Here is a 13,496-nt window from a genome sequence, read left to right on the forward strand (position 1 = left end):
GCCTGCGCGATTCTCCGCGAGCAGCTGGATGGCACATACAGCACCTGCGTGAGTCTCCGCGAGCAGCTGGAGCATCGCGCAGGCGCTAAGACGCATGCGTGAACTGAGCGCGTGCACGAGGACGCCGCCGGCCCCGTTCCAACCGAACCGGTTGGAACGGGATTAGCAACCCACCCCTGCACCCCACGCTTTTAAGAAGCAGCTTTCATTATGTTTCCACAAAACCCCTGCAAAATGATGACACTAAACCAAACATTTCCACTGCATTGTATGGATGCATGCACACACACTCATCAAAAAGCACAATTACCTTGACACTTATTGCAACTGACAGGCAACCAAAGTGAGTCCCATTGTGTTGCATTTCCCCATTTTTTTCCCCTTGTCTTTTGTGTACACTTATGCAAAAGGGTTCATTTTAATCATGAAACTTTCGGCCTCCACATTTAAAATCAGTGTGATTTTTAATTTGACAGGTGACTTTTATTCATGCATGTTCAATATTTGGTTCCACCACAAAACCGCAAAGCCCTTATCCGCGCCAACATAAGTGCGGAGGCAAATCCACGCCGTCCGAAGCGCTAAGGAAAATGCGACCCTACCGCGATGACATAACCGCGGAGGGCAAATCCGCACCTCCCGAAGCACTAAACCTAACCCTAAACCTAACCCTAAACCTAACCTTAAACCTAACCCTAAACCTAATCCTAGTCCTTACCTTAATTTAAATCGGCTTTCTGCCGCCGCGCTGTTTTAAAGCGCCCTTCTGTCGCCGCGCTATTGTCGCGGCGGTGATGACGCGCGGTGATGACATCGCGGCTTTAGCGACGCGGTTTTATCACCGCTATTTTGACGAGCGCAGTTTTGTCGTGCCACGCAATATTTCTGATAGGCAAATGAAATTATGGGCTAGATACACCCCACGCTTTTAAGAAGCTTTCATTTTGTTTCCCCAAAACTCCTGCAAAATAAATGATTACACTAAACCAAACATCTCCACTGCATTGTATGCATGCATGCATGCACACACATTCATTGAAAGCACAATTACCTTGACACTTATTGCAACTGACATGCAACCAAAGTGAGTCCCATTGTGTTGTATTTCCTTAGGTTTTTTTTTCCCCTTTTCGTTTGTGTACACTTACGCAAATGCATTTTAACAATGAACCTTTCGGTCTCTATTTTTAAAATCAATGTGAATTAATGCTCTATTATTCTCTAATGGAGATGACCATGAGAGAGATTTAAAAAAAACAAACCATGATTCATGCTAAAAAGCCTAAGGTTAAGAAACTGTTATTGAAAAGTTTTAGGGGGGAGGGGGGGAGGGGGATATATAGTATTAGATATATGTGTTAGATTTTAAAGTAACGTGATTGCACTTGTATACTGTTGCTCTTTAATTCCAGTGTAAAAATAGGACAAGCTGAATATATTAATAGATAGAAGAAATACACCGAAGGGAGGAGTAGAGGGATAGAAGAAAGAGGGGGAGAGAGGGTGGGAGAGAGGATTGGAGGGAGGGTGAGAAGGGAGGGAGGGAGTGTATCGGGAGAGAGGAGTGGTAGAGGGGGAGGGGAAGTAGGGTAGAGGGGAATGATGGAGGAAAGAGGGAAAGTTGGAGGGGGGCGAAAGAAAGGGTGTATGGAGGGTCGAAGAGGTACATTGGGTTTCTATTTTGGGGGGTTTTGTTGACAAGAGGAATGGCTGTGTTTATTGTTTAAAGTTATAAGGCCCCGGTTCTGCACAGTATATATGTGACTGTACGAAAATGAAAATGGAAAATAAAAACACATTTACATTAAAAAAAAATAACATTTTCATAGCAATAGCACTTAAGGACATTATAAACCCCAAACTGGGATTAACTTAGATACATCTTTACTAGATTTGGGGAATCAGTGCATCCCAGGACATATTTGAATTTGAATAGAATGCTTGGTCTACAAAAGGCCGGCAGATGTGATGCCTGATCAGCAGTTTCCCCCATATTAAAAAGCATTCACCCTTACCAAGGAACTCACAGTGAATGGTTCTTCCATGTTGTGTCAGCAACCCAGCTTATTCTTTTTTCTTCTTTCCAATCATGCCATCTAGCCACAAAAGAGAATGGGAAAGCGTATAGAATTCAGTGCAAACAGCAAACAGCATAAATCAGTAGCCATTGGAGAAATTCCGAAGGAATATAAGCAAATGAAATCGAATCCTATCAATTCAGTGTATAACAATAAAGCACAAATATAAATTTTAAAAAATCAGCCCTTAAACAAACCATAATGAAAAATGGATACTGACCCGCTTCTGCGAGCTACAGCCAGAAACCTGGCGACCTTTACAGTGCTTATCTAGATTACGTCTGGCAGAAGGAAGACTGTTATTCCTTGATCAGAGAGATAACAATTTCCTGATAATCAGATTCGTGAATGCCAGATGTCATAGGTGGTACAATGGGCACTGTAATGATACACAGATACTGACTCAACTGCTGTGTCTGAACACACTGACACCTCTAATCTATCTATCTATAAATGGCTCCGTGTGTGTGTGTGTGTGTGTGTGTGTGTGTGTGTGTGCATGTGTTCCAGCATAACTCTGGAACGCCTCAAGCAATCTCAACCAAACTTGGTACACACATGACTTACTCTCTGGGAAAAAAAAACACTGTGGGGGTTAGACACCGTTAACACCCCTCAGGGTGTGGTGGTGTTCTGTTAAGATACAGCCTTTGTGCCTTAAAATGGCTTCTACTGTACTGCGCAGTGGAGTTGCCATGGTAACAGCTTCACGGTACTCCACAAGGAGGCTCTCTCTGGTAAGGGGGAAAATCCAACATTAGAAATTATGTTTGGTCCAGACATTTCCCTCCCCCCCCCCAAAAAAAAATAGATATGTCGGCAACGCCGGGTTATCAGCTAGTATTGTAATATTTTCACATAACAAAATTATCAAGCTGAGAAAGCAATGGTTATTTGAGGTTGTAGCTAATTTCCTCCACGGTGCCTTATAAGGAATTGGATTGAAGGCTGTCCTTAAATCAATAAAGGCAACATCAAGGGTGCCTTTGGTAGAGCTGGAGTTTTTTTATAGCTAAATTGGGCAAAATTGCACACTGATTCACAGAGGAACATTCTGAATGAAAACCTGCCTGTTCCTAATCTAAAATATTCTAATCTAAACATTTATGATACAAAAATCAAGTATAGACTTACTAATTATTGACAATATTACAACTGGGCAAGATTTTGCCTCCTGTAATTGCCTTTCGAGTACACAGGAAGGAGGACAGAATTACGTCACTCTTTTGAGACTAATAAAAAGTTATGTAAAGGCAATAAAGAGGCCAATCAGTCAGTCATTTTTTTTTTCCAGCGACATTGGCAAAATCATATCTTTACGTCGAGCTGTGCCACTTCACAATCAATTGTTTTTTGGGATTTCCGATTGTCAAACCAAGTGGGATAGGGATCAGATAAAGGAGACTCAAGAGAATCACCAATAAAGGAACACTACGTTGCCAAAATATCTCACCCAGGATTCCAAACTGATTACGTCATTTGCACTGGAACTAGGTATATCTGAATGCAAGTTTAAGATGCCAGAACAGAAGATCATCTTAATTTGTTACTAGTCAGATGCAAACTAACAGAGTTGGAAGGGACGGGACCTTGTAGGTCATCTAGTCCAACCCCCTGCTCAAGCAGGAGACCCTGCATCATATCGGACAGATGGCAGGCCAGTCTCTTCTTGAAAGCTTCCAGGGATGGAGCTCCCACAACTTCTGAAGGCAACTTCTCTTCCATTAGGTGAATGCTCTCAGAGTCAGAAGATTTCTCCTTATTTCCAGGTTGAATCTCTCCTTGTTCAGTTTCCATCCATTATTCCTCATATGGCCTTCAGGTGCTTTGCGGGAGCACTGTCATTTCACTAGCGGATTTATTTATTTTTTCCCTTCCAGAAGATTTTTTTAAAAATTATTTTTGTTTCGTTTTTTTAAGTAAGTGAACAATTTTACAAGAGGGAGAATTGTGATAAAACGGTGTTTTTACAGACTGAAATTACCATAGTCTTGGTTTGAATATGCAGTAATTCTTATCAAACCAAGGTTTGGGCTGTGAGGTTTTAGTAGAAAACTGTAACTCTATATAGCTACAATTCATAGTAAAGCCAGTGAGATGCATGCATCATGCACGTATAGTAGGTGACGCCTGGGCCGTTCCAACCATACCAATTGGAACAGAATCCGGAACCCACCACTGAGCCACTGATCGGGAGGGAATGGGGATTTTGCAGTATCCTTCCCCTGGAGTGGGGAGGGAATGGAGATAGCAATAGCAATAGCAGTAGATTTATATACCGCTTCATAGGGCTTTCAGCCCTCTCTAAGCGGTTTACAGAGAGTCAGCATATTGCCCCCAACAATCTGGGTCCTCATTTTACCCACCTCGGAAGGATGGAAGGCTGAGTCAACCCTGAGCCGGTGAGATTTGAACCGCTGAACTGCTGATCTAGCAGTAGCCTGCAGTGCTGCATTTAACCACTGCGCCACCTCGGCTCTTGGAGATTTTACAATATCTTTCCCCTGCTACGCCCACCAAGCCACCAAGCCCACCAAGCCACACCCACAGAACCAGTAGTAAAAAATGTTGAACCCCATCACTGGCCAGTACTGGAATAGTTCAGATTTATTTATTTTTCATGTTTCTAGACTGCCCATCACTCTCAAGGAGGGCCTCTTAATGGTAGATTCAGGCCGAACAATTAATTGTGTGCCTTAACAACCTTCCAAGATTTTTGGAGGGTAGAGGGATGAGTGTGAGGAGTTAAAATAAAAATCATATTGCACTGTACAGTATTAAGTCATGTATTTTCATTTGAAATAATGTTTTAATACGGTGTCCCTGCGTGTTGTTGTTGGTTGGTTTTTTTTCTAACTTCTGTGAAGACACTGAAGATGATTTATTTTATGGAGTCTTTAGAGTTATATCCCATCCTTTTCTCCAGAAATTCAAGATGGCATATGTCACATTCTCTTTCTTCATGATCTCCTCTTAACAGCCCTGTGAGACAAGTTGGACTGTCAGGAATGATCAGCCCAGTCACTCAATGAACTTATTTTGGTGAGGGTGACCTGCATTCGAATTCAAAACTTTAACCACAAGGCACATATGCCTATGTTGTTAGCTAATAGTACTTGGGCACTGGACAGGAAGGCCTGGAGGAACGTTGTCCATGGGGTCGCGATGGGTGGGACACGACTTTGCAACTAACAACAACAACAACTTGGGCAGTAACACAATCCATAACGTTTTGGAAGAAGCATTACAGTGGAAGATTGATTTTTATCATTTTCGACAGAATCTAAGTATAATACTTCATTTAATCTGTCAACCAAGCCCTTTTAATTTCATTAAATTGACAATGAACACAGTTTTCAAAAAAATAAGGCAAGGTACTGTATAGGCAACTTCTGTACCAATATGATTTACTTATTTTTTTTATCATCCTTCCTCCCAACAGTTCCAGCGCGGTTGACATAATCTTTTTCTTAATCATAAGACATCTGTATAAATCATCAATTATTAAAAAAAACACACAAGTAACAATTAGTGTCATTCTGCCCTCACAAAGCTAACATTCTATTCAATGCTGTCACTATGTACCATCTTCCTCCAAAAATAGTACAAATATGAAACATACATAAACCAAATAATTGAAGATTGGGGGGTGGGGGGGAAGCTGACCAGGTTTGACCTGCATCTCTCTCATGAAAAATTCAGTATTTACTCCATCGTTTTTTAATAGGGTTGGGGTTCATATAGCTTCCAATGACATCATAGCAGGTTCTACCTTTGAGGTTCAGCATCAAACTTGGAAGAACTGCAGATTTTAATGCCACGTGTTGGAAATGCTGTGATTAAGCACTGTGCATTTTAAAATAGGAAAATTATGCTTTCGTTTTGAACAGAAGTTATGCTGGTTTTGAGTTCTGGTTTTGAACCAACATAACTTCTGCTCAAAACAAAAGGTTTCTACCTTGTTTCCTCGAAAATAAGACCTCCCCGGATAATAAGCCCAATGAAGCTTTTGAGCGCATGCGCTAAAAATAAGCCCTCCCCCAAAAATAAGCCCTCCCCCAAAAATAAGCCCTCCCCCAAAATATTGCAACACAGCAGCAGACATGAAGTGACTATGCTCACAGCAAAAATAATAAGACCTCCCAAAAAATAAGGCCAAGCTCTTATTTCAGGGATAAAAATAATTTTTGGGGAAACATGGTAGATAATACTTTTCCCATTTTAAAATGCACAGCGCTTAAACATAACATTTCCAACATATGCCACAATACATTAAAAACCTATATAACTTATCTGATTTTATTCCCTATGAAAAAAAGCATATGCATTCTACTACCGGGTGACAGACGAAAATTATCCTGTTCTGTTTTCATGATTGCAATCTTGCGAATTAAATTAGTGAATAAATAACGAATTTAACATCAAGGAGTATATTTCATGGCAGAACAAGAATCCGAACACTGAACGGCCTGATCAATAACTAATTTCATCCAAATATTCAATGCTGTTTTTTAACTTACCTTTGTGATTCCCAGGAAGTAACTGCTACCCAAGTTATTATTTTATTTTTCAATTACCGATTACTTTTACGAAACCATTAGACTTCACTAGTTTCTGACACTGCAGAATATGATGAGCCATATTTAAAACGTGGAAGCGCCCTAATATACAGGATGTACAGAAGCAAGCTATTCATGCATTGAGATTCATTTCTGCATATATTTAGCCAATCACGGTTGGTTTTATAACTGTTTGTTCAGGCAGGCTGAGAAGCACAATTCCACTTCCTCTAAGCGGTGAAAAACAGAAAGTAGAAGATAAGAGTTTTAGACCCCAAAGGAACAATTAGTGTTTTGTACAGTTGTATGAATCCCCGGAGGGATTAATTTCTACTTTCAATTAGAAAATGGATTCAATCCAGGCAAAGAGAAGTGAAGATGCAACTCTTCATGACAGAGAGAGCAGACGAAGATAGTGTGTGACTGTCACAAGTGTGGAAACACTATTAGTAATATTACAACTATCAGCAACGGCTTCAACTGCTAGTAATACCCATGACTATCAGCTCTGAACTTAGCAAATGGAAATATAAGTTCCATATAGAGCCAAGGTGGCGCAGTGGTTAAATGCAGCACTGCAGGCTACTTCAGCTGACTGCAGTTGCAGTTTGGCTGTTCAAATCTCACCGGCTCAAGGTTGACTCAGCCTTCCATCCTTCCGAGGCGGGTAAAATGAGGACCCGGATTGTTGTTGGGGGCGATATGCTGACTCTGTAAACCGCTTAGAGAGGGCTGAAAGCCCTATGAAGCGGTATATAAGTCTAACTGCTATTGCTATATTACTTTCCCCAGCCTGTTTATTACATGCTGGCTATTTCATTAGATGCACTAAGACAGGAGTGTCGAACTCGATTTCATTGAGGGCCACATCAGGGTTCGGTTGGCCCTCAGGGGGCCAGGTTAGGTATGGCCAGCTCAATGTTACTCATGTCAAGGGTTCCTGTGGAGGCCGTAGCACGTTGCCAGCAAAAATGAGCTCCTGAGCTCCGTCTCCAACTGTGACGGCCTCCTGCCAACAAAAACGGAGTTCAGTGGGCCGCTTCTGCTGTTTCAAGGGCAGCTCCATGGGTCAGGTCTAAACACCCTATGGGTCGGATCCAGAGGTGGGTCCCTACCAGTTCGCACCTATTCGGTAGAACCGGTTCGTCAAATCTACCGAACCGGTTAGAAGAGGTTCCACCAGTGGACCCGGAAAACAGGCCACACCTACAGAAGATGTTCCAAGATTTTTTGAAACCCACCACTGGTCCTTGGATATGATTATTCTACACTATCATGCTCATATTTGTAAAACTCAGTGCCTCTGTGAAAGGTAAGGATGACTACTGCGTTTGTGGTGCAATCAGAACATTGCGTGCGTTGAAGTTGTTTTAACGCAAACCAAAGATGCCTTTTAAAAAACAAGTTTACATCATATTCTTATGCACGCCAGTGCTGTGTGAGAGGTCATTTAAGGTGGTTCTGATAAGTGTCGTCGGCATCTTCATATCCGGTCACATGGGCGGCAAGCCACTCCCATCTGGTCACATGAGGTGGCAAGCCACTCCCACAAAGGAGGCCACACCCACAGAGTAGGTTCGAACAATTTTTGAAACCCACCACTGCTGTATAGTTACTAAATCTGCATTGACTTCGTGGCACATAATCAACCAAAGCAATATGATCGATTGCGGTTTTTCTCTTCCTTTTTGATCTTTGAGTCGGTTGTGATTCCTGGCTGTTTTGATTCTTGACTAGTCTGCAGTTTTCTTGTAAGCGATGTGCCATTTCCTCCTTCCTAGTGAGTGACTGGCCCAAGGTTGTCCAGCTGGAGGAGGAACAAGAACGCTCCAGGTTTTTAACTAGATGCCTTAATCATTACACCATATAGCCGTGATGGCGAGCCTATGGCACATGTGCCAGAGGTGGCACACAGAGCCCTCTCTGTGGGCATGTGCACTGTTGCCAGCTGCCCTTCGGGTTTCGTCACATGTATGTGCGCTGGACAGCTGCTCTCACTAGCTGGTCTTCATATGAAGATCAGCTGTGCAGCGTTCATGCACACACCAGAACCCAGAATGGAGCAGCTGGTTGCATGTGTGCCAGAACAGCTGTCTGGCTCACCTGCACGTCACAGAAGCCGCAAGAGCAGCTGGCCGCCCCACGAATGCGCACTGGCCAGCTGCTCTTTTCTGGGTTCTAGCGCTCCAGTGCTCGCACACACACTCCAGTTTCGGCACTCGGTGCCGAAAAGGTTAGCCGCCACTGCCATATAGGCTCTTCATGTGGATATTTTTTTACATGTACTCTATCTTTTTTGACTGATTTGGGAAAGTTGGGGAGGATACCACTCAGAGTCATTCATGACTGACACAGTTTATAAGCCCAAGAAAATTAAGAGATAAATATAAAATAAAGAAATCGGACTTTCTTTATAGTATTTCTCCAGCCTGGCAACTTCCAGAGGATGGGATTGTCAATTTGCTGAACTCCTCAATTGGCACAGCCATTGCTGTCCTCATCACTGGAATAGCAATAGCAGTTAGACTTATATACCGCTTCATAGGGCTTTCAGCCCTCTCTAAGCAGTTTACAGAGTCAGCATATCGCTCCCCACAGTCTGGGTCTTCATTTTACCCACCTCGGAAGGATGGAAGGCTGAGTCAACCTTGAGCCGGTGAGATTTGAACCGCCGAACTGCAGCTGAAGTGGCTGCAGTACTGCACTCTAACCACTGGGCCACCTCGGCTCTTTCATTGTAGAAGTGCTACAATAGGTAAAAAAATGGCTATAAGGCTGCTTGGTGATGAACCAAATTAATGATACGCCAACCTCTTACCCTGATGTCGCCAGGATTTCATCTCCATCCAGAAAAGAAATTTAGAGAGAAACCAACCAGTTTATTTTAAAATGTAAAGGCCGAAGGCAATGCACTGGGTAAAATTGGCTTTATGCATCTAATATAACCAATGCAAAATATGTATATCTAAAATGTACCGCTTTTATGATTAAAATTAAGCTTTGCTTGTTTATTAAAAGCATATGCCTGGCATTATCCTCTGTACAGGGCGGGGCATAACCTTTTCCTAGGGGGTCACAGCAACACTTGTAATAACAACACAAATAATTTATACACCATTCGAAAGCCCATCAAAAACTGAGTTTATTGACACGATTTAATAGTCAGTATGACCACCATTAGCCCTTCGAACAGCATTCAAACGAGGTGGATAAGAACACAACAAATCTTCAAACAGTTCCGTTCGATTTTCCAGATTTTTCAACACAGTTTCCAAATTCATTCTCAAAGTTTCAACCGAATATCGATTTTGACCTTGCTCCTGAATCATCAGAGCTTCCACTTCATCCTTAATTATGGCCCCAATGTTCTCTGCCAGATTGAGATCTGGCGAATTTCCCGGCCAGACGTTATTCGTTTTCCACGAATTTGAAGGATTTCTTGGGCCACTTTTCGGTTTCCTTTTCGTTGTTTGCGACTGCCAGTTGCAATGATGGCTTTGCTTTCTTGGGACAGTTGCAGAGGACGCCCTTCTCCAAATTTTGTGAAACATTCTTGGGCTGTTTTGTTCCAATTATCAGTAACCCAATCCGGATGACGTTTCAATTTGTTTGCAATCCATTTTCGATTGATAAACGTCGCTCCAGCATCGCGAGCCTCTCGAAAGGCAATGCATTTTATTCTGTCAATGATCCTTTGTTCTTCCGAATCGAATTTTCCAGCCATTCTTAAAGCAAATTTAACATTTAATAGCTCATTCAATTCAGTTTTTTATGGGCTTTAAAATGAGGTGTCGCGGAAGTTGTAAACTGCTGTCGATCTTGCTGTGACCCCCTAGGAAAAGGTTATGCCCCGCCCTGTACTGTGATCTTATGATCCTGAATTGCTGAAGTGTTCAAGATGATTCAGATTTAATCCAGTCCTAGTCATATCAGTCATGTTAGAGACTATATGAAAGGTTATCCATCACTGCCATATAGGAAGGTTAGGAAGGATACCACTCAGAGTCATTCATGACTGACGTAGTTTATAACCACAAGAAAATTCAGAGATAAATTATACTGGATCCAGTATAGAAATGGCAAACCTTTCTTTACGTGTAATGTGATATAACAACATTTCTATTTCATTAAAATATATTATTTCAAGGGAAAACATGGTCTGTTCAAAATCTTAGGAGGACAAACTAGGCCAGCCTCGCAGACCAGCATTTTCCAACCAGGAAGTATCCAGATGTATTTCAAAGCATTCCAGCAGTTTGAGTTCCAATACACCTGGAGGATTTACAAGGAAGGATGACACCATTCAAGACAACGTAACAACTGCCTGGAAGTTCTGTTCTGCTTTCTTGAGAATGTGATTTCTATGTATCACTTTGAATCACCTATGATAAAAACAGGGCAAGAATAATTGCTAAGACAGAGTTTCATCTTTAGGACGTTGAACCTGAATGGAAATAGAATACGGCTTTAATTCTGCCAAAACATCAAGTCAACTAGCGCCTTGAAGAGCATTCGGCGACTCCAGCTTGTCCAGAATGCAGCCGCGCGAGCGATCGTGGGTGCACCTCGGTTCACCCACGTAACACCTATCCTCCGCGAGCTGCACTGGCTGCCTATTGGTCTCCGGATACGCTTCAAGGCGCTAGTCGTCACTTATAAAGCCCTTCATGGTATTGGACCTGGGTACTTGAGAGACCGCCAATTACCTCCACTAGACCGATTAGATCCCACAGATTAGGCCTCCTCCGAATTCCATCCACCGGCCAATGCCGACTGGCGACCACCCGGAGGAGAGCCTTCTCTGTGGCTGCTCCGACCCTCTGGAACGAACTCCCCGTGGAGATTCGAACCCTCACCACCCTCCAGGCCTTCCGCAAAGCCCTTAAAACCTGGCTTTTCCGACAGGCCTGGGGCTAAAGAACCGTTGCTCCCGTCTCGAATGGTATGACTGTTGTGTGTTTTAAATCATGTATTGTTTTGTGTCGTTTTTAATTTTGTCTCTATCCCCCCTTCCCTGGTTTGAGTTGTGAGCCGCCCTGAGTCCCCTTCGGGGGGAAAAGGGCGGCATATAAATAAAATAAACATTCAACATAAACATTCAAACATTCAACATTCAACTTAAATTATGAAGTGTTCTGCCCCATATCTATCTATCTATCTATCTATCTATCTATCTATCTATCTATCTATCTATCTATCTCTATCTATCTATCTATCTATCTATCTATCTATCTATCTCTCAGTCTCTCTCTCTCTCTTTCTATCCATCATCTATCTATCTATCTATCTATCTATCAGTCTCTCTCTCTCTCTCTCTCTCTATCTATCTCTTTCTATCCATCTATCATCTATCTATCTATCTATCTATCTATCTATCTATCTATCAGTCTCTCTCTCTCTCTCTCTCTATCTCTTTCTATCCATCTATCATCTATCTATCATCTATCTATCTATCTATCTATCTATCTATCTATCTATCTATCTATCTATCAGTCTCTCTATATCTATCTATCTATCTATCTATCTCTATCTCTCTATCTCTTTCTATCCATCTATCATCTATCTGTCTGTCTGTCTGTCTGTCTGTCTATCATCTACCTACTTATCCATCCATCCATCCATCCATCCATCCATCCATCCATCCATCCATCCATCCATCCATCCAATTTATGGTTATCCGTTTCCAACAGGGCCTTCCAAGTCAATTATTGGCCCTTGGATCTTCACAACGTGGCTTTTACACATTGCCCCGACATCCTTTTGCTCTGACAGGCATCCGATTGCGTTCAAAGGCAGCCCATGGTCTTTGTGTGTGTGTGTGTGTGTGTGTGTGTGTGTGTTTTAAACGCCCCCACACACACACACCTCGCGATCAATACACGCCAAACTGCTGAGGGCAGGCAAAGAGGAAAGCCGCAGTCCTGGAGGCGAGGAGAGCCGCGGTAACCACGCTCGAGTCCCAGGCACCCCTTTGCTTTGCTAGCACAAGAAATCGTAGCAATTGCACTTCCCCCCCCCCCGGGAGTGGGAGGTGGAGGTTGGATATACAACACCCCCGTGGGACAACTACTAAACCCAGCAGCCGGTCCCGTTGTGGGCTGATGATGATGATGAGGAGGAGGAGGAGGGATGTTACGACAAACCACAACGGCAACCGACCGCTTGCTCTCTCTCCATGCCCTTGTCGCTATGAATAATCGCTGCACCAATTTTCCGCAATTGAGGAAGCTTCGGGGGGGGGGGGAGAGAGAGAGAGAGAGAGAGAGAGAGAGCAGTTCTGCAGCCGTAGAAGCCCGCTGTATCCCCTACCTCCCATAAACGCCACCCTCGTAAGCCCTTGGCAGCCCAAGTGCTACAAACGCTACCCGGTCTACTCTGCTAGGCGAGGCGAAAAAGCGGACGGGCAACGGAGACCACCGCCTCGGCTGCAACGCGCAACGCGCCCGCGGGTCTCCCTCCTCCACCCACCTCCCTCCGCTCCCGCTCTCCTCCTTTTGCCTTCCCTTCCCGGCGGCATCTCCGCTCGGCGAAGGGCGCCGCCACCCCTTCCCAGGAAAAGAGCCACAAAGGCGGCGGGCGGCTCCCGGGAGGCTCGCTTACCCTGCTGCGCCGTTGCGCCGGGCGGCCGGATTCTTCTCTCTCCTTTGCCCGCCCGGAGGAGGCAGCCGCGGCTGCTGCCAAGCCCGCCGCGCTCTCTTCCCCAGGGAGAGAGGCCGAAGCCGGCCCGGCACAGCTGCACAGCGGGCTCGCTTCCTCCCCAAGCCGCCGGGTAGACCGGGGGGAGCGCAGATTCCTCTCTCACGCGTCCTGGGAGGGTCTCGCCGAGGACGGAGGAGAAGCCCCCATGTCTTCCCCTGGC

At 44.0% G+C, this 13,496-nt stretch overlaps 1 protein-coding gene across 1 annotated transcript in view; it reads right to left on the reverse strand.

Annotated features, from left to right (window-relative positions):
- Positions 1–13,496, reverse strand: part of LOC116518788 (AMSH-like protease) — a 37,289-nt gene extending 23,793 nt beyond the window's left edge. The window contains exons 1-2 of the mRNA XM_032232318.1: positions 13,238–13,496; positions 2,016–2,096 (exon numbers count right to left, since the gene is read on the reverse strand). Of these exons, the coding sequence (XP_032088209.1) occupies positions 2,016–2,045 (30 nt within the window). The 5' untranslated portion in view covers positions 2,046–2,096; positions 13,238–13,496. The remainder of the gene's footprint in view (positions 1–2,015; positions 2,097–13,237) is intronic.

Source organism: Thamnophis elegans, chromosome 15, assembly GCF_009769535.1.
Source record: "Thamnophis elegans isolate rThaEle1 chromosome 15, rThaEle1.pri, whole genome shotgun sequence".
NCBI classification, from domain to species: domain Eukaryota; kingdom Metazoa; phylum Chordata; class Lepidosauria; order Squamata; family Colubridae; genus Thamnophis; species Thamnophis elegans.